Below are 25847 nucleotides of genomic sequence, written 5' to 3' on the forward strand. Positions count from 1 at the left end.
GGCTTCTTTCTCAAAACATTCCTTGATACCTCTCACCACAATCCAAACCTGTGACTCTCATTAAGCTCTCATTGCCCCTCTATGCTTCAACCAAGCTAACCTATTTTATGACTGTCTAACTTCCGTCTACAAGGAGTTCCTTCCTTCCTTATACTCTTCGCCAAAACTTTAGTGTCATCTTATTTAAGGCCAGCTTGTCAAAATCTCAACTTTTCCAGGCAGTTTTCAGCAACTTTCAGCTCTTCTTTTAGTAGCTGCCTCAGTTTTACTATCTTCATTTAAATGATGCTCTTCTAACTACCAAACGCTTTTCTGGGCATTCTTATGCCTACAACTGGAGTCTGCATCCCCCAAGGATAGCTATCCATTTCTTCTGCACCTCCTGCACACCATTTAGTGCAGTGCTTGCTCTCCATATAAAAACATGGACTGCCCTCCTAACTTATTCTATGCATTTATTTTTCACTTCCAAAATGTATTTCTAGACTGAATGTGGAAACAAAGCAATACTTCTTAAACAACTACAGTGAAAGCTTTGCCATTTCACAGTACATCAGTAGTCTTAATAGAAATGTGCAGGTATGTACTTATTATAAGCAAATCTTGCAGCAGGCCGATGTACTCAGTTCAGCAACCAAAACAATCTAACTCCCAGATTCTCAGATTTATAGATTTATTAGTAAGATTTACAGAATACAATGCTGCCAGGGAACTTAAGACACTGTACAAAGATTTCACAACTTGATAATGCTAAATGTTACAAATGTAAACAAGGAGATAATAGAATGAAGGAGGAAACAAGAAGAGTAATGAGAAAGAAAGGAAGTGTAACAATTTGAAGACAGCGATAATAATGATGATACTTAATCTCAGGTCCTTTAAAGATGATTTATTGATCTATGTAAAACAAAGGTACAGGATTCAAATGCAATTTTATCCCTAGAGCTTCCACAGATAGTATAGGCTTTAGACTAAGCCAAGGTGTTTGGGTTTAAATCTTAATTTCCAGCTCCATCAATTATTACTGTGTCACATGGAGCACATTATTTAACTTTTAAGTGATCTATCTCATAAGGTCGTGGTAAAAATTAAATAAGTTAATGAATATAAATGCTTAAAACAGGATATATATATATATATAATAAATAGTTGATAAATGTTAATTATTTCAACTCTGATATTATTGTTCTATTTTTGTTGTTGAGTCCAGCATCAAATGTTAACATTATTGTATGTATTACCATGTTTTATATTAATAGCAATAAATATTTTGTTAACCTCCTTTCTGATCTTAGAATCACTTCATTGTTATCTCCTACTTTTAGAATCATGATCACATTTCAGAGCTGAAAACACTGTTTTTGTCATATATATTTCTAATATTAACTTCTACCAACTAAATTTTGGAAATTACTACCATGTTGTTAAAGGAAAACCTGTTCTACTCAAGACACTTCTGACATCAAATGTGTGCGTTGTCCACATGAACCAATTCCCTAATTCTCTGCAGACACTAAGTGTTCTACAATTTAACTGAATTCTGACACTCAGTGCAGATTGCAGAGGTTAAGGGGTTAGTCTCATAAGACTGCTTCCCATTTCAGATGCCAAGAGCAAACACTGGATTCTCAGGTACCCACACTTCAGCCCAGCTTGGTTACATATTGGGGATTCCCATGACCTTTCCTCAGGCTCAATAATTTGCTATAATGGCACAAAGAATTCAGAGAAATATATTATAAAAGATATAAATGATATATCTTTTATTATAAAAGATATAATTTATTATAAAAGATATAAATGAATAACCAGGTGAAGAGGTACATTAGGCGAGGTCCGGAAGGGTCCTAAGCACAGGAGCTTCTGTCCCCATAGTTAGGAATGTGCCACCTTCCTAGCATACTGATGCATTCACCAACCCAAAAGCTCTATAGGTTTTCATAGAGATTCCATAACGTAGACACAATTGATTAAATCATTAGCCATTCTTGAGTTATTAATTCTATCCCCAGCCCCTTTACGATCTCTCCTCCTCCCTCCACAGAGGTCAAGGGTGGGGCTGAAAATTCCAACCCTCTAATCAGAGGTTTGGTTCTTTTGGCAATGAGCCCCACTCTCCAAGAGTCACCTCATTACCATAAATACAAGTATAGTTGAAAGGGGCTTATTATGAAAAACAAAAGACACTCCTCTCATCCTTACTACTCACGAAATTCCTAGGGTTTTAGAAACTCTGTGCCAGGAACCAGAGATGAAGACCAAATATATGATTTCTTATTATATCACCGTATCACAGCTATTCTAATATTTTAAATTCAAAACATTCAAAAACGAAATATCTCCTTACTCTGCCCCTTCCACTTGCCATATTTCCTTATTTCAGTCACTCAGGCCTAATTCTTGGGAATTACCTCCAAGTCATTTTACACATTATCCTCCCCTTCCTTTGCTCTCCAATACAGCTCTCAAAATCCATACATAAGCCTCCTAATTATGTCTCTTTTTTCATTCTCAGCTCTGCTCCAATCCACCTGGTTCATCTTCCTTAAAACATCACTTACTTAGACACATTCTGTTTGCTTTAGGGGTTTCCTATTGCCAGTGATATCCAACTCCGAACCACAGAATTCAAGGCTCATTACAATCTGATTCCACCTTTTCTATTTAAAGAATGTTTCATACAAACTTTTCTGTCTCCTGAACCTAGCACTCTGCCTTATTCATGCTTTTCTTTCCCATGAAAAATGATCATCAAATAAGAATGACCATCAAAGTTTGTTCAAACTTCAAGACAAATCTTGGCTCTGTAAAACCTCCCTCATATCTTAGCACACTGATCTTGTTCTCCTTCACATCTCTACTATAGTAATTACCTAACTGTTTACTAATAAGACAGTGACCCTTTATCAGTTACTATCCTCTACTTCTCCATTTTGGTTTTCCCCAAAACAGTTTAATTTTAACAGTTTCCCCAAAACAGTTTTAATTTATATGAAATTTACAGGGACATAATACCTCGAAGCTCAGAGCCTTAAATAACTCTAGGCCAAGAGTTGATACCAAATGCTTGCTGAATTGAATTCATTTCTGCTATTGTCTGCCATCAACTTCTTGCCAGGAGGCACAAATATTATTGTCCTCATGTCACTGTCTCAGAAGCAGCCTCATAAGAGCATTCAGTGTGCATCACTATTACCTTCACCATTATGACTCTTCCTACTATTTTTGTTCCCTAAGCATAATGGAAAGGCATTAATATAACGGTTATTTTTTATTAACATTTTAATAAGAAAGGCCATTTACCATGTTAAAAGCTGATTTTTTTTTTAAAGTTGAATTTAAAAAGTTACAATAGTCACATTTTGAGTTCTGCAAAAATAAGTCACTTCCTATATGCTATGGACCACAAAATTAAAAATACTTCATAAATTCAACTGATTTTGTTGGACAAACTTATTACTGTGAACTTTTCAGGTACAACATCAAGTCTAGACTAGAGGGCTTTTTATCCGAAATACTTAAGACAGGTCATTTAGAAAAAAATAGGTGGAAAGACCAAATTTATTATTATTTAAATTATTTATTTAAAAAAATAAATAAGAAGTACAACTTTGTAAGAACCAATTTCCACCAACTTGTTTCCTGAGCACTGCTTTCTCTCTACGAAATCTTTTCAGCCTTAGGGCTCAACTGTCAAATAACCTAAACCACAGTTCCTGAGAAACTGGCACTGAACGAATTTCTTTTATAAATAAATTAAAGGACAATGGTACAGGAGTATTTATTTTCTACAAAACCCATTTTAAATTATTACAAAGATACAAATGTAGCTATTTTAATAATTCCTTTGGTTACTTCAAGACCAATATATATTTGGCTTTCTGAAAAGTGCTTCCTAAACAAAAAACAGTGTTTACTCTAGTGATCTTAAGAATCCTGTAATATGTCCTGAGAAGTGAAGTTTCATCACCTACCTTTCAAAAAGTTGAAATCAATTAGTTAAATGAAACTTGTCACACACTTTATATCACTTGAGCATTTTTCTTTTACACATATCTAGAAGTAATTGAATTTCAGTGGGAAGTGACGACTTGTTAAAACATAGTTTTCCTTGGAAGCCTTTCTATCTAAGGGAGTTCTGCTTTGTAAATCTATTCTATGCTTCTTGAACCTATACATTCTAACAAGTTTAATTCAATATCTTACTGCGTATTTTTAGACAGCACTGTGCTGCATTCAAGATGCAATTTCTGTGACCAAGGTTATTCATTTAACAGAGTATCACGATACTAACTCAATCTTTTTATAAAACACAAAAATCATAAACCTGTGCTTCTGCTGATGAATCTTTCCTTCTTTGCAGGGATAAAGAGAATAACACTCAAAAGCTATAGCAAATTTAAAATTCCTCTCTCATTCTTGTTATAGATATAAAAGAGAATGGATATGATTCATCTACAAAGAATTTCCCAAGGCATCAATAAAACAGAAAGAAGAAAAGCTGAAGAGTTAAAGTGAGCTGTAACTGGATTTTTATCTTTACTTTAGAGACTAAAGGAAATACAATTGTTTCAGAAAAACAAGTTAACAAAGTAGCTAAAGACAATCTCATAAGATTGTAAACATTCATTCATTCTCAAATAATTATATATCTGACAGATATTAATTTTCCTGATGCTTCTCTGTTTTGCCCACAATGCATTTCAGAATTCCTGTTATGGCATGCATGATGCTGTATTTTCTGTATAATCCTCTTTTCTATGACTACCTTCTCTACTAACTCATAAATGTGAGCCTATCAAGCAGCAGCATTTATAAGCTTTGATTCTGCACAGGTTCCTTAATCTCTCTAAGACTCAGGTTTCCTCATCTGTAGAATAGTAACAATAATATCTATATTGTGGGGTTGTTGTGGGATATCAAATATCTCTGACACACAGTGGTTGTTTAATAAATGCTGGTTATTATTATTATACCTTAACAGTCTTTGAACCTATGTTCTAAGAATTTACTGACTATTTTATGAACTAGAAGAGACTTAACGTTCACTATAATTTAATGGACTCATATTAAATATGAGGAAACTAAAGCAGTCAAAAAGCTTCTTTGTGACAATAAATAGTAATAAATAGTAAGCCTCAAAACTAAGTCTCTACACTCAAGTCTAGTGCTTCATCCCAATTCTCTCTCTCCAGAAACTTTATCTACTCCATAGTTTCATTATGGAAAGCAAACATCTAGCTCTGACCTAGCCTCTATCCTCTTGCCAAGCTGGATGCCATTCCACCAACTCAATTTACCATTTCAAATTACATTTCTCATACTCTCTCTCTAGCCACATCTCCTCCAGAATTCTATAGTTCTTTAAATAACATAAATCTTTTGCCGGCCACCCAGGCTCAAAGAGGTGAGAAGAATGAAGATAAAGTGAGTCAACATTTACTCTGCACCTACTATGCATTAAGTACCCAACCAGGTTATTCATCTGTATTATCTCACCTGTGAAGGAGAGTTGTCATAATTAGAAAAACGAGGAAACAAACCTTCCAAAGCAACTTGCCTCACCTTACCCAGTAAGAATAAGTTGTAGTGCTGGAAACTGAGCCCAAGTCTCTCTGACTTAACCCATTCAGACATTGTCTATACATCAACAAATAGGTACCTGTGTCTTTGTGTTTTAACTTTTTAAAAAATGGAGTAACAATATATATTACTCTATAAACCTTTCTTTTTTCAAGTTTGACAATAAGTCTGTATTTCTATGGCAGTTTTACTTCATTTTGCTCATTAGCAACAAAGTTTATAGATAATTTTATATATGAAAATATTCAAGAAACTCACTTTTTCTTGATTAGTAAGATAATATCTAAACTTCCATACAAGATCTTGTTCTTCATATGTAAGTTGCTTGGTTGGTGGATAACTCACAATAATCTACAACAAAGAAAAAAAAAACTACTTTTGTCAAATAAAAAAAATCTTCCTATATATTTCCATTTCATTCAAAATTTTTCATTCATTTAAATATATCTATAATTGAACTATTATAGAAGCAAGGAGAATATACATGCAGCCAAGTAAGACTTAAATTTGCTGCATTTATCAGTTCAAAAAGTATATTAGAGTATAAGAGGAGAAAAAGATAAGATAAAAAAAAGTCAAGTTCCATATTAGAAAAAAAGTATGTAATTGCAGAGCTAATTTACTTCAACCAAAGACACAACAAATCCAAATAACAAAAGCTCGCCCCCACCAAACTACTGCATGCAAGATAGGCTCAAGGATTGTACAACACAGGGAACAGAGACAATAATTTGTAATAACTGCAAATGGAAAGTAACCCTTAAAAATTGTATAAAACATTTTTTAAAAAATAAAAATGAGGGGAAAAGTCCCCTCCCCCCAACACACACACAAGGAAAAGAAAAAAAAAAAAAACACCCAAATGATAAACATTTCTCTTGTTAAGTCAGCGGAAGCTCAGGCAATGTATCTTAGGGCCAGTTTCTAAGAACACTATATCAAGAAAGCATATACTATTTGCAGTTCTGTCTCTAGGGCTAATATATTTCCTGAAAGCCCCCAAATGATATAAAACTACAGAAATGTGAAGTTGTTGAAATTACATAGAGTTCATTAACCTGTGTCTGAATCAATTTTAAGTGATGTGCTATCGCATCAGTTGCAACCAAAATACCCACTTAATTATTTTTAAATTAATATTTTATAAATTCTCTTACATTCAGTTGATCTCTTGTGGCAGCATTAGGTTTGAGATCGTGGTCAGAAGGTCCACTTCTTAAACTCCGGGCAAGTTTGTGGTGTTTGCTCTCAACTAAATTTTCCTATAAATTATTTAAGAATATTAAGCAACAATGTAAATTTCACCAGTAAGCAGTTTCAACAGCCACTTAGAAATAGAAAAGTAAATAGTTACTTATTTAAGACCAGTTTATAATATTTAACATTTTATTCGTGTTACAACTTTAGTCTCCTATGTATCTTGTGGTGATAGGGAAAGTAAGCATAACTTATGCTTCACCAGGCGCACTTGAGCATGCCATTCCAGTTTCTTGTTTTAACTCTCCATTGTATTCAGGGTTTTATACCCTCTACCCACTCAAATGTTACCTTCATTCCAAAATCTCCCCTGGCAGCTCAGATTAAAGCACTCCCGCTTCCTATGAGCTACTAGTGACTTCGTGATATAATTGTATTATCATCTTAGAGTTTAACTGCCAGTAGTAACTGAGGGCAGGGACAATGAATGACCAAAATGCTTAACTATTTTACCTATGGCCAAAATCATTAGTTTTGAACATACTGTCTTTGCTTAAGAGACTTTATTTTATTCACTTTTTCATGTGTGAATTGTCTGTTCATGTTTTTTTCCTAATTTTGCTTTTTGGTCCTTTATTCTTCAGTTTTTAAGAGTTCTTTACACATTAGATAAATCAGTTCTTTGTCTGTGATGTATGTCACAAATAGTTTCTCCCAGTTTGTCAATTGTCTTTTGACTTAACAGTGCTTTTGCCATGCAAATTTTTTAACATAGTCAAATTTATCAATCATTTCTTTTGTTGCTTCTGGATTTTGACTCAACGTTAGAAAGTCTTTCCCTACACTGATAGTAAAGTACTAGTAAGGTTTCATTTTATAATATTTAAATCCCTGATTCATTTGGAGTTTTTCCTTATGTATGGTGTGATGTGTGGATTTGATTCAATTTCATCTTTTTCCAAATGGCTCATTCCCCAACACCATGCTCCAGTGATGAAATGCCACCTTCGTCAATTTACATATGTACTTGGATCTAGTTCTGGGATTTTTAGTCAGTTCTACCAGTCCATTTGCCACACTTGTAACTGTAGAGTCTGTTTTATTGTCTGATACAGTGATATACCAGCTTAGCGGCACTCAATGTTTGTTAAAATATATTCCTCTGTTTAGTTAATACTAATGGCTACAAATTAAAATTTTTTAACATGGGGGTAAGGAGGGTAGCTTTTTTTCTTAATTTTTTGTTTTGTTTTTCCTTGATTGTATTTAAAACTAAAAATTGTTGACAGAGGTCCTAGATCTTTGTTTTTTAATTACAGCATCCATAATATTAAACCTATAATTGTTGACGAGCGTTTTCTTTAGAAAAAAATACACTAAATATACAGACATCTCATTTACCTGACATTTTGGTAGGAGTTAATATGGTCCCAGTATGACAAAACTTGAATACTCTCAACCATTTTGAAGGTAACCATTAGTGTGTTTCAAATATCCAGAATGCAAAATACAATTTGATTTTATAATGAAAATTCAGTGTCAATTTTATTTTTATTTTTTAACGTTTCTATTGGAGTATAATTGCTTTACAATGGTGTGTTAGTTTCTGCTTTATAACAAAGTGAATCAGCTATACACATACATATATCCCCATATCTCTTCCCTCTTGCATCTCCCTCCCTCCCACCCTCCCTAGCCCACCCTTCTAGCTGGTCACAAAGCACCGAGCTAATCTCCCTGTGCTATGCGACTGCTTCCCACTAGCTATCCATTTTACATTTGGGAGTGTATATATGTCCACATATATATTACCACTCTCTCACTTTGTCCCAGCATACACTTCCCCCTCCCCGTGTCCTCAAGTCCATTCTCTAGTGGTCTGCATCTTTATTCCCGTCTTGCCCCAGGTTCTTCATGACCATATTATCTTTTTTTTTTAGATTCCATATATATGGGTTAGCATACGGTATTTGTTTTTCTCTTCTGACTTACTTCACTCTGTACGACGGACTCTAGGTCCATCCACCTCGCTACAAATAACTCAGTGTCGTTTCTTTTTCTGGCTGAGTAAATTCCATTGTATATATGTGCCACAACTTCTTTATCCATTCAGCTGTCGATGGACACTTAGGTTGCTTCTATGTCCTGGCTATTGTAAATACAGCTGCAATGAACATTGTGGTACATGACTATTTTTGAATTATGGTTTTCTCAGGGTACATGCCCAGTAGTGGGACTGCTGGGTCGTATGGTAGTTTTATTTTTAGTTGTTTTAAGGAACCTCCATACTGTTCTCCATAGTGGCTGTATCAATTTATATTCCCACCAACAGTGTATGAGGGTTCCATTTTCTCCACACCCTCTCCAGCATTTACTGTTTGTAGATTTCTCGATGATGGCCATTCTGACCGGTGTGAGATGATATCGCAATGTAGTTTTGATTTGCATTTCTCTAATGATTAATGATGTTGAGCATTCTTTCATGTGATTGGTGACAATCTGTATATCTTCTTTGGAGAAATGTCTATTTAGGTCGTCTGCCCAATTTTGGATTGCGCTGTTTGTTTTCTTGATATTGAGCTGCATGATCTACTTGTAAATTTTGGAGATTAATCCTTTGTTGGTTGCTTCATTTGCAAATATTTTCTCCCATTCTGAGGGTTGTCTTTTGGTCTTGTTTATGGTTTCCTTTGCTGTGCAAAAGCTTTGAAGTTTCATTAGGTCCCATTTGTTTATTTTTGTTTTTATTTCCATTTCTCTAGCAGGTGGGTCAAAAAGGATCTTGCTGGGATTTATGTCACAGAGTGTTCTGCCTATGTTTTCCTCTACAAGTTTGATAGTGTCTGGCCTTACATTTAGGTCTTTAATCCATTTTGAGTTTATTTTTGTGTATGGTGATAGGGAGTGACCTAATTTCATTCTTTTACATGTAGCTGTCCAGCTTTCCCAGCACCACTTATTGAAGAGGCTGTCTTTTCTCCCTGGTATATTCTTGCCTCCTTTATCAAAGGTAAGGTGACCATATGTGTGTGGGTTTATCTCTGGGCTTTCTATCCTGTTCCATTGACCTATATTTCTGTTTTTGTGCCAGTACCATACTGTCTTGATTACTGTAACTTTGTAGTATAGTCTGAAGTCAGGGAGCCTGATTCCTCCAGCTCCGTTTTTCTTTCTCAAGATTGCTTTGGCTATTCAGGGTCTTTTGTGTTTCCATACAAATTGTGAAATTTTTTGTTCTAGTTCTGTGAAAAATGCCAGTGATAGTTTGATAGGGATTGCATTGAATCTGGAGATTGTTTTGGGTAGTATAGTCATTTTCACAATGTTGATTCTTCCAGTCCACGGTGTCAATTTTAGATCTATTAACTTTATTTTATTATGCTAGGCATAGGATCTGTGAAGGTACTTAGGTGTTTGTTTCTAAGATTCCCGAGTGACCTTTGTTTTCTAACTTTTTATTCGCTTTTCCCCCCTATTTCTTCCTTTGATGTTAGGCCATCAGCCAGTACTTCCTGCTCTAATGAACTGTATTTACTCCAGTCATCATGTTTTCAACTTCCCATGTACTACTTTTTATCTACTTTGTTCTGATTAGGAAGGTAATTAATCTAATTAGAAATGTATAAAATAAGGAGAAAATAGTTCAGAGTGATATAAATGAATTCTAAGTGTAAATATCACAGTATCTATTATGTTGCTATAAGGATTTTTTGCCTGGAACGTTCTAAATCTGAAGTCATCAAATTAAATCTCTGCTGCAAAGTAGGAATTCTTCCTCTTTCTTATTCCTGAGAGAGCTATCATCTCAACAATCCAATGCAGGTATATCAAAATCCTCCAAGACACCATAATCCAAATTGAATAGTTCTAGTAGCTACAATAATCTTCCCTGTTTTTCAACAAAATCAGTCTCCCTAAAATTTCCATCCATTGATCTTAGTGTTATCTTCTGGTATAAATAAATTTCCCTTCTGTTATGATGACAATCTTTCAAATACTTGTTACCCCAAGTCCTTCAAGACTACATTCCATAGTTTTTTCAATAATTCAAACAAAATGGTTCCCCAACACTATACTATCTTGACCTTTTTTGAAGGTGTTAATATTTTTTGCAAAGATTCCATCTGAACCTGATTACATATATCAATAGCTGAAGTGAATTTATGAATCACCTTTAAATAACCAATGTAGTTACAGATATAGTTTTTAAAAAGAAAGTGTATGATGTGGATCTAACTCATAATCACTCTGGAAAAAAGAATTTTCATAAGAAATTTGACAATGACTCACCATAGACATCTGAGGGTCAGGAACTTTCACTATCTCAAAGCTTGTTAAGATTGGAGATGACTCATCACCATCCTGGATTACAGCATAACAAGTTTAAAAAAAAAAATTTTTAACCAAATGGTTAAAACGTCATACATGATCATGTGCACTCTAATGTATTTTAATTTTTAATGAACATCGTTCCTCCCTTTAAAATATTATCTTCTTTCAACTATATTTTAAAAATACATATCTATTTTTTACCTTTTGTTGCTGATAAAATATTTTGAGAAAAATAAACTCTAACAATAAAAAAAATCTGTATTATAGTTTTTAGAGATATGAGGTCTGGAAATTAGTAGATTGTCTCTGTCCGGATTTTGTTTTAAACTTTGTTTACAATGACTGAGTCAAAATAGTATGTCCTAATTTTCAAACTGAGAACAAGAAACCAAAGAGTATAATTAAAATATGGCACATGGATCTGTCATATCATTTGCAAAAACTACTAAGTGGATTTTGGTAATTTTTCAAATTATCACAATTAAGTTCCACTCAGATAAGTAGAATTTTAAATGTGGGTTAACATTACTCAAACTTACATACGACTAGAAACTCAGCAGCATTGCTTCTCAGAGGATACTTAACGCAATGCAAATTTGAATAGCAAGAATCAATCCATCAATTCTTAAGAAATAAATCTGTCTTATTTTGTTGGTATTATCATTTTTGAAGAATTTTGGCTTTTACTTTTATCCAATTCAGGCAAGAAAGGTAATTCTGCATAATAAATATCACTACATACATCCTGGAAAAGGATAAACTAATTAAGGTTGAAATTCATTTCCTCACAACTGTACACCTAGCGTCAAATTTTTCTGTCAATTTCCAAATGCTAGCATATTTTCAATTTTAAATATGAACAACAAAATCAGGAGAGACTGAAAGAAGGCAAGTATTGTGACTTTACTTTAGGTTCAGTAATTGAGTCCTAGAAAAAAACACAAATTCCCACAGCCATTGTTTAACAAGCTGGTTCTCAGTCACAACATCAGAAAACACATTTATCAGCCCAACTGTGACAAGTAATCTTCACTAAGGCTATCTGTCACAAAAGACAGGTGACAAGAAAGTCTATTTCCATTAGATTCAATACACTGGCCCAGCAATCTTTACACTAAGTGGAAATATGACAGGGTAGGTAGACAGGCATTAATTTATGGGCAATTTTCAAGAAGCAGTAGAAAGGGGTCAAGAACCTTTTCAAAAATACTTGAAATTCTTCTAATTTCTATTCTGTTATTATTTCATCTATCAACAAAGCTGTCTTTCAAAAGATCCTTCAAGTCTCTAATGATTGAAAGTACCATCACCATTAGCATGGTTCTGCACTATAAACTCCATATAGGCAGGAAATATTGCTTTTAATGAAATTACATATAGTAAAAATGTAAAAAGTGATTTTATTAAGAATGTATTGGTAACAAAACAATTTCACTCACCTACGTTTCCCTTTTTAATGTAGTCTTTCTAATGAATTAGCAAACAATATTAAATAGTCTACGTTCTTATCTTTTTTTTCCCCCAGAGAGTATTATTTATAAAATAAAAAGCTGAAGCAAGTTCACTTTTCCTAACCTTTTACTTTAGGAAGGGGTACAAGCTAAAGGGAAAAATACATTAACTTGAAAAGTACCAGAAAAATGATCACAAATTAACTATACAAACCTTAAACCTTCATTATGAAAACATCTTTCAAATAGTAATTTAATAGTTATAAAACATATATTTTTAAAAAATCACTTGTGACAACTTTAACAAATAACACTAATGTGTAAAGGTAATTTAAAAGTGCTGCTTCTAATGAACAAATAAACTGCATATAGCTTAGCTCTATGCTAGAAGAAATATTATTCTATTATGCCATGTATCGAAAGTCTGTCCTCATTCACACTGATTCTGATTCGCACTGTCCTCATAAGCACTTGTCTCAGTACTTCCAAAATAACAGAAGGTACCTAATTTATGTGGTTTTGAACTATGCATACTATTATTTCTGTAGTACTAAAATGAAGACCCATAAATAAGCATTTAAGGCACAGATATTTTTCAAGTAGCTAGATATCAAATATATAACTACTTTCTTTTGGTAATGAACAGACCAGAGCAAATTCATAACTTCATATTCATTACCACTCAGCCTACTGATAACATGGTTTTCTTAATTCTGCATATATTATATAAATGAACATTTATAAGGTATTTCATAAGCATACTTATGTTGGAATTGTTACATATACAATTCCAACACATTACATACACATTCAAATAACAAACATACCCTTACCATTCAATAGCCTACCACATAAAACATATGATTCCCTCTTTCTACTTTTCAAACGGACACTAATTGTTAATGAAGCTACTGCTTTAATGTCTTACTTGCCAATTTACAGAACAATTAATCAAAAAGTTTTTAATCTCTTGTATATTTATTGAATTCTATAACCCAGAACTGCATTACATGAGTGATCAGCTTTTGTAATCTTGTTGTAGCTATATGATTTGATTTGTGTATATACAAACAGCTGCTGCTGACAGCTGTCTGCTGCCATTCTGCAGCCAAAGAATTCATCCCAGCAGGAAAAACGGTAAATTGTTTTTAATGTTTCCCGTCCCTTCTACTTTAGAGACCATAAACAGTTCCAAGGAAAATACCTTTTCATAATAAACAATACCATATTCCTTATCATCACACTTGACACATCGAAACTCAACCATCAAGTACATGAAATTAGAACTTCGTTTTTCACTCTAAAAGAAAAAAACAAGATTTTTTATGAAAAATGATTTTCTTCAACCTCAGTTTGTATCATTATTCCCAATTCAGTAATACATGGATTCTATCAAATATAATTTAAACTGTAACAAATTTTTATTTCATTATTATAAATGCACTGTTTTACACAGCACTACTATTTTATTATATACAGCACTACTGTTTTATCCAGAAGTGTCTACTACTCACTTATAACTCCCTCCTCAAACTTAATGACATTTTTGGTTTATTCAGTAGTATGAATTCTATTATATAACATTTTAAAGGTATTTCATATACATTTGCAGGAGAATTATTTTATTTAAAAAAAATTTGTATTTCTAATAATTTTAAGCAAAGAACAGTTCACCCTTAAACCATATGGACTAATCTAACTGTAGAAATTAATATAAGTATAACAAAAAAACAAAAGTAAAACAAAGTGCATGTAACTAAGGACAGAGGTCATTTGAGCTTAACACATAAAACATTTACAAGTTTTTCACAATTTATAAACGGTCTTAAAGTAACTTGTAATCATTTGTAAAGTTTGATCAATACACTTTAAATACACTGGGAATAGTTACTTCTTCCCCAACATATAAAATGCTGATTGTGTGTATAAATGTGTCCCCTTAAAAAAGCAAATATTATGTTAATAATGAAGTGAAAATAAAATTAAATTTAAAAGGGTGATTAGTCCTGACCCAAAACAGTTTGAAAAATGGCTTTAAATCTATATGTATATAATCATAAAGATCTAAGGAGGTCACTTAAACTGTTCAGCTTTATGAAGCATATTATAATCTAGTATGATAACAGATAGCCTCCTATGTTTTAAAGAGTGCAGATAGAGTGAGTGAAAAAGGATGGGCAAAGTATGCTCTAATGTTACATTTTCTAAACCCAGGGGTATCTAAGTTGAAGAATAGAAAAATTAAAAATATTTTTTAATTAAAAATAGGAAAAAGAAAAAAGCATTTTGATTAAACTATTTTTGGAATGTGACTATTATCAAAATTCAAAAAAGTAAAATTTTCTTCCAGTTTCAGTATATAAGAATGTATTATGAATACATTTAGAAAAGATGCCCAGTATTCATACTGAATATAAATGTTGTTAGACACTACTAATTTGTTTTTAAAAAATGAACAATGTCAAAATTTTATTTTTCTAAGTGTTCACTGTAAAATGACAAATTTCTCTCTTTCCACCTGCTGAAAACTGTTGAAAGAACACAAATCAAGTCAGTTGTGCCATGTGGTGATCACTATAAGCTACGCATTTCACAAAATTGCTATTCCTCTCTCCTAATGTGATTAATATATAAGCATTATTTCTGCTCTCTAGACATAGAGTGTTAGGCCAAACATCTAGTATTTCAGTGCTAGTGTACATAAAAAACTTTTTTGTCGTTCTAACTTTTGTAAAGAGTTTCACTGAAGCCATCTTTTCATTGAACATATTCTGGACCAATACACAAGATCAAGAAAGCACACGAATTACTTGAACCATGTAACCTCATTAAGTGTGCACAGCCCTATATGTACTAAATAAGACAAGGAATATCTTAATTGGGGAGAGGAATTGCTATTGATGACTTAAGGTAACTGAAGTGAAGAGGTTGTTTTGACACTATGTTGACAGATTTATCCAATCAACTTGGACATAAACTGCCATATGGAGAAAGAGAGAACATACAAGTGAGGCATCAAGATTAACATGGGCTTCACTTATATGATATTTAGTACACTTATGATATCCACTACCTATTTCAGGGTTCAAGAGAACACTAAAATATAAGAAAGGCAGATATCCTAAGCTTTCCTTTTATTAGCATAAACCTCACAACTAGAGGTAATCCTCAATGCTCCCACATTTGAGAGATACCTGGCAATAAATAGTTCTTCTAAAAATTTTTTCAGTTAAAATTCTGGAGAAAATATTTTGAAATAAAAAAGAGGGATACAACCCACCTCATTTATCATTTCTATTTCTCTAAATGTCAATCTGTCCAGCCAATCTACTTTCACCATGTGACCTTGTCGATGAGCTTTGGTGAGCTGCAAAAAATATATAATGCAGAAAATTTTAAGAGATAGATCTCACAGAAAGGAGGATAAAGAATGGAAATGATCATCAACATGACACTGGAAGTACTAGCTAATGCAAAGAAAAAGGAAATAAATGATATACAGATTGGGAAGAAATAAATAATACTTTCTTTATTCAAAGGTGACATGATCATTTATGTAGAAAATATTTTTAAATGGACAAAAAGCTCCTGTAATAAGCAATTACAGCAAGGAGGATACAAGGTTCATATATAAAAGTCAATCTCTTTCTTATATATTGTTACCAGCAATCAATAAGTAAAATTTGAAATTAAAAACACAATATCAAATCACAGTATCATTTACATTAGTGCCCCCAAAAATCAAATTGGTATAAATCTAACAAAATATGTACAAGATCTATGTGATGAAAACTAAAAAACTCTGATGAACAAAATCAAAGAAGAAGTAAATTAATGGGCTCAGGGTAAGATGACTCAATATTGTCAAGATGTCAGTACTTCCCAACTTGATTTATAGATTCAAAGCAATCCTAGTCCATAAACAAAACAAAACAAAACAAAAAAAATCTCAGCATGTTATTTTGTAGATATCAACTAACTGATTCTAAAGTTTATATGGAAAGGCAAAGGCTCCATAATAGCCAACACAGTATTGAAGAACAAAACTGGAAGCTATACATTACCCAACTATAAGACTTAATATACAGCTACTGTAATCAAAACATTGTGGTACTGGCAAAAGAATAGATAAATGGATTAATGGAACAGAATGGAGTCCAGAAAAAGTCCACATAAATAGAGTCAATGATCTCTGACCAAGAAGCAGAGGCAATAAAATGGAGCAAAGAGTCTTTTCAAATATCGCTGGGATAACTGGACATGCACATGCAAACAAATATATATAAGCAAAGACCTTACACCCTTCACAAAAATTAACTCAAAATGAATCACAGACCTAAATGTAAATTGCAAAATACAAAACTCCTAGAAGATAACACAGGAGAAAACCTAAATGACCTTGGGTATGGTGACAACTTTTTAGATGCAACACCAAAGGCATAATCCATGAAAGAAATAATTAATAAGCTGGACTTCATTAAAATTAAAAAATTCTGCTCTGTGAAAGACATTGTGAAGAGAATGAGAAAACAAGCCATGGACCGGGAGAAAATATTTGCAAAAGGCACATATGATAAAGGAATGTTGGCCAAAATATACAAAGAACTCTTAAAACTCAACAACAAGAAAATAAGCAACCTGATTTAAAAAATGGGCCAAAGATCTTAATAAACAACTCACCAAAGAAGAGATATGGATGGCAAATAAGCATGTGAAAAGATGCTCCACATCATATACCATCAGGGAAATGCAAATTAAAACAATGAGAAATCACTAAACACTTATCAGAATGACCAAGATTTGGAACACTGACAACATCAAATGCAGGTGAGGATGTAGAGCTACAGGAACTCTCATTAATTGCTGGTGGGAATGCAAAAACGTAGAGCCATTCTGGAAGTCAGTGTGGCAGTTTCTTACAAAACTAAACATACTCTTACCATACAGTCCAGGAATTGCCCTCCCTGGTATTTACCCAAAGGAGTTGAATACTTAATGCCCACACAAAAGCCTGCACATGGATATTTATAGCGACTTTATTTATAATAACCAAAACCTGGAAGCAATTCAGATGGCCTTCACCAAGTGAATGGATAAATGAATACATTCAAACAATGTTATGCAGTGCTAAAAGGAAAGGAGGTATCAATCAATGAAAAGACATGGAGGAACCTTAAGTACACATTACTTGCACATTGCTAAGTGAAAGAGGTCAATCTGAAAAGGCTAGGTACAGTATGATTACAACTAAAGAAAAGGTATTGATAAAACTATGGAGATAATAAAAAGATAACTAGTTGCCCAGGGTTGGGGGGGAAGAAGGGATGTATAAGTGGAGCACAGAAGATTTTTAGGGCAGTAAAACTACTCTGTATCATACTATAATGATGGACAAATGACATTAAACATTTGTCAAAGCCCATAGAATGTACAATACCAAGAGAGAACGCTGAGGTATATGGTCTTTGGGTGATTATGAGTTGTCAGTATAGGTTCATCAATTGTAACAAATTGTTAACAAATGTACCACTGTGGTGAGAGGTGTTGACAATAGGAGAGGCTATGCATGTGCTGGGGCAGAGTGTATATGAGAAATATCTGTACCTTCCTCTTAGTATTGCTGTGAATGTAAAACTGTTCAACAAAAATAAAATCTTTAAAAAATCTAAAAAATCAAAAAAAGAAGTGTTATGTCACCTTCACATTTGATACATTCCTATACACAACAGAAGCCACACAAAACTATCAAGATAAGAAATGGACTTGGCTAGAGACGAATCATCATAGTTTTTACAGAAAAACAAAAAATTTTAAATGGTCTACAATCTGCCATCTAAACATGCTAAAAAATAATGAAGCCTTTCCTGAAAGTATCTCCATGTTCTATATTTCTTGCATTTTGATTACTACAAAGGGAGAGAATTATAATGATAGTTCTTCAAATTGGAAATAAACTATTTTTTTCACATCTCAATATGAAAAATAACAAAGTTACATACATAAGGCGTTTCTCTGGAGCCTATAATTTACTACTCTAAGACTTAAGCACATAAGTGTGCATGTGTGCTTTACTTTTAAGAAGGAGTAATGAAATAATTAACAGTAATAAAAGAACCAGTGGTAAAAGAATTTCTAGAGTTGCAGTTGGTAGAACCCTCTGAAGGTCTTACATACTAACCTACCCTTGGTTTCACAAATTAAATAATACATTGACCCTTCAAATACACAGAGAATTCAAGATAATTTCCAAGGTCCTCAAACTGAAACTAGATTTTGTCTTAGAAAGTGTAATTTTAAACATCAGCATTATTCATGTATCAAATCCCTTCTTTCTTTCTAAACAAATTCATAGCATAAAGCAAAACTGAGCATTAAGGACTTCAGTGGTAGCTTGTCTTTATGATTTGTCTTCATTTCCATTATACAAGTTATGATGGTATTCCTACAAGGATGCCAAACACTTCTACCAATTATTATCTCTCTCACAGAACTAAAAATCTTCGTCAATATTCTTTATATTCCTCAACTAAGGGACTCTTATCACAACTACATGGCCATACTATTTCAGAAATGAAAATAGTAGCTTCATACAAAAAGTCTGAGGATCACTGTAATATAAAAATATTATCAGCTTAGCTTTCTTCTGAATAACAAATTCCTTTTCACTTGAGGTAATCTCTAAATGAAAATGGATGAGGCAAAAAAAAGTGTTTACCACTATTACTCACAAAGCAGGGACTAAACATTTTGCTGGCTCTGGTGGAACATTAGATAAACACACTAACATGGAAACACTAAGAATTAGTTACAAGGGAACCAAAAGAACACCAGGCAATGTGACCTAAAGGAAAGAGTGCTAAACTAGGAGCCATTAGACCAGGGTTCTAACCCTAGCACTCCATTTTCGAATTCTGTCATTTTTGAACCCTCATGTACAAAAAGAAGTATTAATTTCTATTTCTGCTAGCAAAATTCAAATAGAATAATGGATGCAAAATATGATAGGTAGTATTATTCCATACAGTCTTTATAAAGAATTATATTCTCACTCATTTTGCCACATGTTCCAAACTAGTTTTTTAAATGAATAAAAATATAAAGGGTCATATCACATCAACTACCACACTGAAGTGGCAGAGCTAGGATTTAAACCCCAGGTCTATAAAGTTCATACTTCTTCTATCAGTCTTTGCTATCTCCTCTATTGATGCATTCATAGTAAAAGATTTAAGTCTAATTAACTTCTGTAATTTTTTAAACACACGTTTCATATTTATGATACAGTAGCTGATTCTCCACTAGTTTCCTTTGAGGAAAAAATTGACAATAGCATATTGAGTTTAGATGTGGCAGAATGTGTTGGGCATTTTTCTCTCCCTTACTAAATAATCAGACAAATCGAAAGTTTTCTGAAGGCATTTCACTAATTCCAGAATTCATGTTTGCTGCCAATAAATATTACTTCCTATATAGCATATTCTTACCTTCTGTATCTGAATAGTAAAAGATGACCATTCTCAACCTTACAAATAACAACCAAAGAATGCATGGTCAAGGATGGTAGTACCATAAACTGGTAAAGCCATTTTGGAGTACAAGTTTAAATTACCTGAGATATATTCATATTTGTGCATCACTGTTTGCAATATGGAAAACTTAGACATAAAAGAATGTAAATGTCTATCAATAGTGGGAACTATTAAGCAAACTATGGCACACACACTAAGAAATACTATAATCAAAAAGAAAGAAAAATCCATATACCCCATTAGGAAACATCACTATGACACTGTTGAATGCAAAAGCAACTGCAGAATGAGAGGTACCACTTATGCTATGACTGTTTGTTTACAAGTTTGTCTCACACCAGACTCTTGAGATTGACAGCAGAATTTCTAGATTATTTCTCTGCTTGAATCAGTTTTATAATTTCTGTTGCACTAAAAAGTTACCACTCAAAATGTCCCCTAGCTACTTGTGCTATTTATCTGATACTATGTAACAAAGCACCACAAAACTCAGTGCCTTAAAACGCCACTCATTTTAATATTTTTCATGATTCTTGGAGACATCAAGAAGTCATTTTCTTGAGGACATTTGGATATTTTTTTTCTCTTAGTCTAACAGTCTCTCATGAGACTGTTGTCATGTGGTAGCTGGAGCTAGAATGTCCAAGATAGCTTCACTCACATTTCCAACGCCTTCATGGGCAAGGATGGGCACAGGTGGGAAACCAGAGTGGTGGGGCCTCTCTTTCTGAAGGCACTCTCAGTGCTGCTCCCTCTCCAGGTAGTCTTTCAACATAGTCACTCCAACTAGGTAGCTGGACTTCTTACGTGGTGGCTCATTATTCCCCAAAAGTGCAAAAAACAGAAGCTTTCAAGTTGTCTTAAAGTTTAGCCCTGGAACAGGCATAGCATCAGTTCAGCTGCATCATGTTAGTTAAAATGAGTCACAGAGCTACTGCAGATCCAACATGGAAGCGTGAGTATCAGGAGGCATATTTCATTGAGGGTCACCTTTGGAGACTAGCTAGCACAGCATTTACTGGACAATCTAAGCATACAGTAGATTGCTCAATTGCAGAAGAGCAAGGGGAGAGAATTTGAAGATGGCAAAGCTAGCTCCTGACTGGACTTTAGGTATCAGGTAAAGTCTAGAATTAGCTATCACAATTCCTAAATGATTAGGCCTTGCCTTCCCCTCCAAAATAAGCTCTTACAACTCTCCAACTGATATATTACACTCTAGCCACCCATTTCAGTTCTTCAGACAGTAAGGCCTTTTACTTCTAAGACTCAACGCAGATTAAATAATTTAATATTAGATGAAATTTTTTACTAAAAATTTTAGAGAACTATAAAGCACTATGCAAACTGTAAGCAGCTGTTATTAGCCCATAATCTATGTCACTTCATCTCTATAGGTGCTGATGACTATGTAGACAGACTTGGGTGGTTTTCACCAGTCCAAAGCAGTTTCCACTTGTCTCCAGTTTGAGAATGTCTATGGATAATGAAGACCAACAAATGAACTTGAACAGTTTATATTTCATTTGGGGTCTGACCTAGATCTTCCAAATGAGAAAATCTGCATTCTGTTAAACAGCAGGGTAAAACTAGTACAATCTGTTTCAAATTGCTTGTGAAGAGATAATCCTCACTAGGGTGCCCATCCTAGAAAGCAGCTAGGTCAAGATATCAGTAAAAGAGTCATTCTCTCTTTTTAAGGAACATAAGTTTCTACAGAATTCACAAGAAATCGTATAGAGCTTGGAAGAGAAGCCCACTGTCACAGACATAATAGCATAATTATTGAGCTCTAACTTCTCCAAGAATTAAATAGCAAGGGGTTTTACAAGCTACTTAAATAAAAGAATCTGTGTAAGAACCAAATAAGAACATGCCCAGGAAACTGCTTGGAGTACTAATCATGTATATCAGATTTAATGGGAGGACAGATACGTGCTTGAGGAAGATGCCTCAGATTAGTAGGTGTTCAATACAAGTACCAAGGATAGAACTAAAAGTAGGCCAACTTGCTACACTGTATATAGACGAGGAACAGCAGAGAAAAGGAACGTCAAACTGGATAGCTATCCCTGGGAACAGATAGACTTCCATGATCACCACAAGTCACAGTTCTTTGCTCCTTATTTGTATCTGCCCTACTAGACCATAAGCTTCTTGAGTGCTAGAGCTATGAATGGTTGACAGAACCTAGCATTTATCCATTCAATGAATATTTATATTTATTGACAGGACTTCTAATGTGGAAGGGTGATAGAACAGAAAACAAATGCTTGTATATTCTGCAATTTTGTTTAAGAGCTTTGGGGAGTAAATGGGGAGCAAGGGGAAGGGAGTGACACTCAAAAGGAAGCTGGAGAAAAGAATGATTCATGCCCTTAGTCACTTTGCCCTAGTACTTATATACTTTCAACATAAATATATATTACTTAATTTGCTGTTGTAAGTTACAAACTTCCATCAGGTCCTCTGCTCTGGAGATAAGCACAGAATGTTGAACAAAAGAAGCAAGTTCCCTGCCTTCAAGAACTTAAGGTAGGGGTGAGCCATTTGTATGGTAATGCCTATATGCCCATATGGTAAATGCTTATATGTCTATATACAAATTGAAACAGTAATATGAAAGTCATGAACAGGGTGATGTGACAGAAAATAATGGGAGTTCCTGAGAAGGCCTCTCAGGCAGTAACATTAAAGCAGAGACTTGAAGAATAAGGAGTAAGTCAAACAAACAGGATGAAAATCTTCCATGCAGAGGAAATAGCTTATTTGTCAGCACATCAGGGAGTTTGATGTACCCAGGTATTAAAGAGAGACTAGGATGGTAGTCCTCGGTAAATATTTAAGTAAATCAAGTTCTCTGTGAGGTGGACAGTAGGAAGATCTACACATACATAAGATGCTTACTGGGAATCATCTTTCTTGAGGTTCATCATGATCTAGATTTTTCTTTATAGTAGATACCACACTTACAGCCTAAAGGAAGAAAGGGAAGAGTGAAAAGAACTGAAAAATGTTTATCTATTTCAAATCTGCCTAGGAATTTGTAGGGAGGTAAATGGGGAGAGACAGACTCAAAAGGAAACTGGAGAGAAAATGGTTTCTGCTTTACAAATTTTTCCCTGGCCAGTTTCTTCCATATTCATATACCCACTTTATCTTTACAAAAGGCATCAATTAACATGTATTAATCAAAATACGAGACACATGGCCCAAGTTCACATATGCTATGAAAGGTGGGCTAGTTTTGTTGGTTTATCAAGACACGGTATGGTAATTCACAGAGTTTATTATCTACCTGTGAAAACAAGATGAAGAACAAGATGAACATAAGACAGAATATAACTGATAAAAGAATTCAAAGATGTACACCAAACTCTGATCCTGGTTTTAAGCACCCACATACACCTTATGACTATGTCTGATAATTTGGAAATACAGCATACAAGCACATATCAAGCGAGCCATATAAAAATAACTTAGAAGAACAATTCTCACTTTCTATTTTCAAGCTAGTAGAAAGTTTAAAGTGGATAAAGGCTTTACAACAGCACAGAATTGCAAATACTTTGAACAGCCAACCATAGAGGATTGCTGAAATGAATTATGGCATATCCATACTATGCAAAACCTGACAGTCGTTACAAATCATGTTATGTAAGCATCTTAAATGACCTGGAACAATTTTGAAACATTATTAAGCGTAAAAGCAGGATTCATTTAAACACACACACAATATGATCCCAAATTAAAAATAAATACACATACATTCCATACATTCCATACATACATACATACATTTATTTATTTATTTACCAAACGCATATCAACTAAAATACTAATGATGACTATTGTGAGTAGAGGATTAGAGGTGATTTTTACAGTCTTTGCACTTTAACAATCTTCTTCTATTGTAGATGTATGTTAGCTTGTAATAACAAAAGATAAGTTATTTAAAAACTAAAGTTATTTTAAGAACAATTAACTGTGGAGAAAACCCTGTTGAGAAAACCATAAAAGATTAGCATTTATCAAGACGATGCTAAATAAAGTTACATTACTTCATAATAAACTCAAAGAATAAAGACCCATCTGATTAATTTAACTCAATCATATGAAATGAAAACCAGGTATCAACATAATTGTTCTCTCTCAAATTATTTCTTCCAAGGGCCTTTCAACTGGGTCCAACTAAAAACCCATATAAATTAAATGAAAAAAAAAACATATAAATTAAAAGCTGCCACTTTTCAATATGCAGTTAATAAAAACTCCTATATAAAAAAAATGTACAGGCTTAAGGTTTCAAACTTTACTCACATCAAGAAACTGTAAGAGGGGAGTTACAAGATAAGTGGATTTTCCAAAATAAGTAGCTATGCAATAGGTGATGCTTTGGCCAGATACACTTATGCTTTCTTAGGAAATCTTAGGAGAAAAACATGACAAAGCTGTATTTTCTTTTTTCCTTTTTTCCCTCTGCCACTTGAAAAAATAAACAAAAAAAAACCCAGTCTACTCTTGTCACCAGATGGAAAACTTTCAGATTCAGAGGGCCTATGTGAATGTTCAAAATCTCTCTTGACACATTTATAGGAATACTGGCCAATAAAAATGTTTGGTACTACCATGTACAAGACTAATTTTTTTCCAGCATGATCATAGAGGGTTGTGTTTATTCAAATACCCCATATCTCCTTCCTCTAAATTCCCTCAAGTTAAAGGTTATAATATAACTCTTTCAACACTAACACTTCCCTAAGCCTAGACTAGAACTGAGCATAAGTACTCATTAAACAGAATACCATTATTGGTCAGTAATCTATTTGCAGGATGCACTGTGGCTCACTGAGACATTTGTATTATTAAACAGTATAATTCTTCAATAAACAATGAGTCCTATCCATGTCAAATCAAATACAAGCTATGCAGTAATTTATAATTCAAGACAAAATATAGTTGTATAGGGCTTCCCTGGTGGCAGAGTTGTTAAGAATCCACCTGCCAATGCAGGGAACACGGGTTCGAGCCCTGGTTCAGGAAGATCCCACATGCTGCGGAGCAACTAAGCCCGTGCACCACAACTACAGAGCCTGTGCTCTAGAGCCTGCGTGCCACAACTACTGAAGCCCACACACCTAGAGCTTGTGCTCCACAACAAGAGAAGCCATCACAATGAGAAGCTCGTGCACCTAGAGCTTGTGCTCCACAAGAGAAGCCACCGCAATGAGAAGCCTCTGCACCGCAACGAAGAGTAGCCCCTGCTTGCCATAACTAGAGAAAGCACTTGTGCAACACAGCCAAAAATAAATAAATAAAATAAAATAAAAATAATATACCCAGCAATCCCACTACTGGGCATATATCTAGAGAAAATCATAGCCAGGACATGGAAGCAAACTAAATGTCCATCGACAGATGAATGTATACAGAAGGTGTGACACATATATACAATGGAATATTACTCAGCCATAAAATGAAACAAAATTGAGCTATTTGTAGTGAGGTGGATGAACCTAGAGCCTGTCATACAGAGTGAAGTCAGAAAGAGAAAAACAAACACCATATGCTAACACATATACATGGAATCTAAAAAAAAAAGATGGTTCTGAAGAACCTAGCGGTAGGACAGGAATAAAAATGCTGACGTAGAGAATGGACTTGAGGACACGGGGAGGGTGAAGGGTAAGCTGGGATGAAGTGAGAGAGTGGCATGGACATATATACACTACCAACTGTAAAACAGCTAGTGAGA

At 34.0% G+C, this 25847-nt stretch overlaps 1 protein-coding gene across 5 annotated transcripts in view; it reads right to left on the reverse strand.

Moving 5' to 3' along the window:
• The window catches only part of PIK3C3 (phosphatidylinositol 3-kinase catalytic subunit type 3), a 153876-nt gene that overhangs the window by 87093 nt on the left and 40936 nt on the right, over positions 1-25847 (reverse strand). For all 5 annotated transcript variants that reach the window (XR_010933046.1, XM_067699228.1, XM_067699227.1 and 2 more), the window contains 5 exons: positions 15844-15930; positions 13768-13863; positions 11071-11142; positions 6741-6845; positions 5842-5934 (listed from right to left, as the gene is read on the reverse strand). Coding sequence is in view for 4 of the 5 variants with exons in the window: in XM_067699228.1 (XP_067555329.1) it covers positions 5842-5934; positions 6741-6845; positions 11071-11142; positions 13768-13863; positions 15844-15930 (453 nt within the window). In the remaining variant the exon portion in view is untranslated. The remainder of the gene's footprint in view (positions 1-5841; positions 5935-6740; positions 6846-11070; positions 11143-13767; positions 13864-15843; positions 15931-25847) is intronic.

This window comes from Pseudorca crassidens, chromosome 12, assembly GCF_039906515.1.
Source record: "Pseudorca crassidens isolate mPseCra1 chromosome 12, mPseCra1.hap1, whole genome shotgun sequence".
Classification (NCBI taxonomy): domain Eukaryota; kingdom Metazoa; phylum Chordata; class Mammalia; order Artiodactyla; family Delphinidae; genus Pseudorca; species Pseudorca crassidens.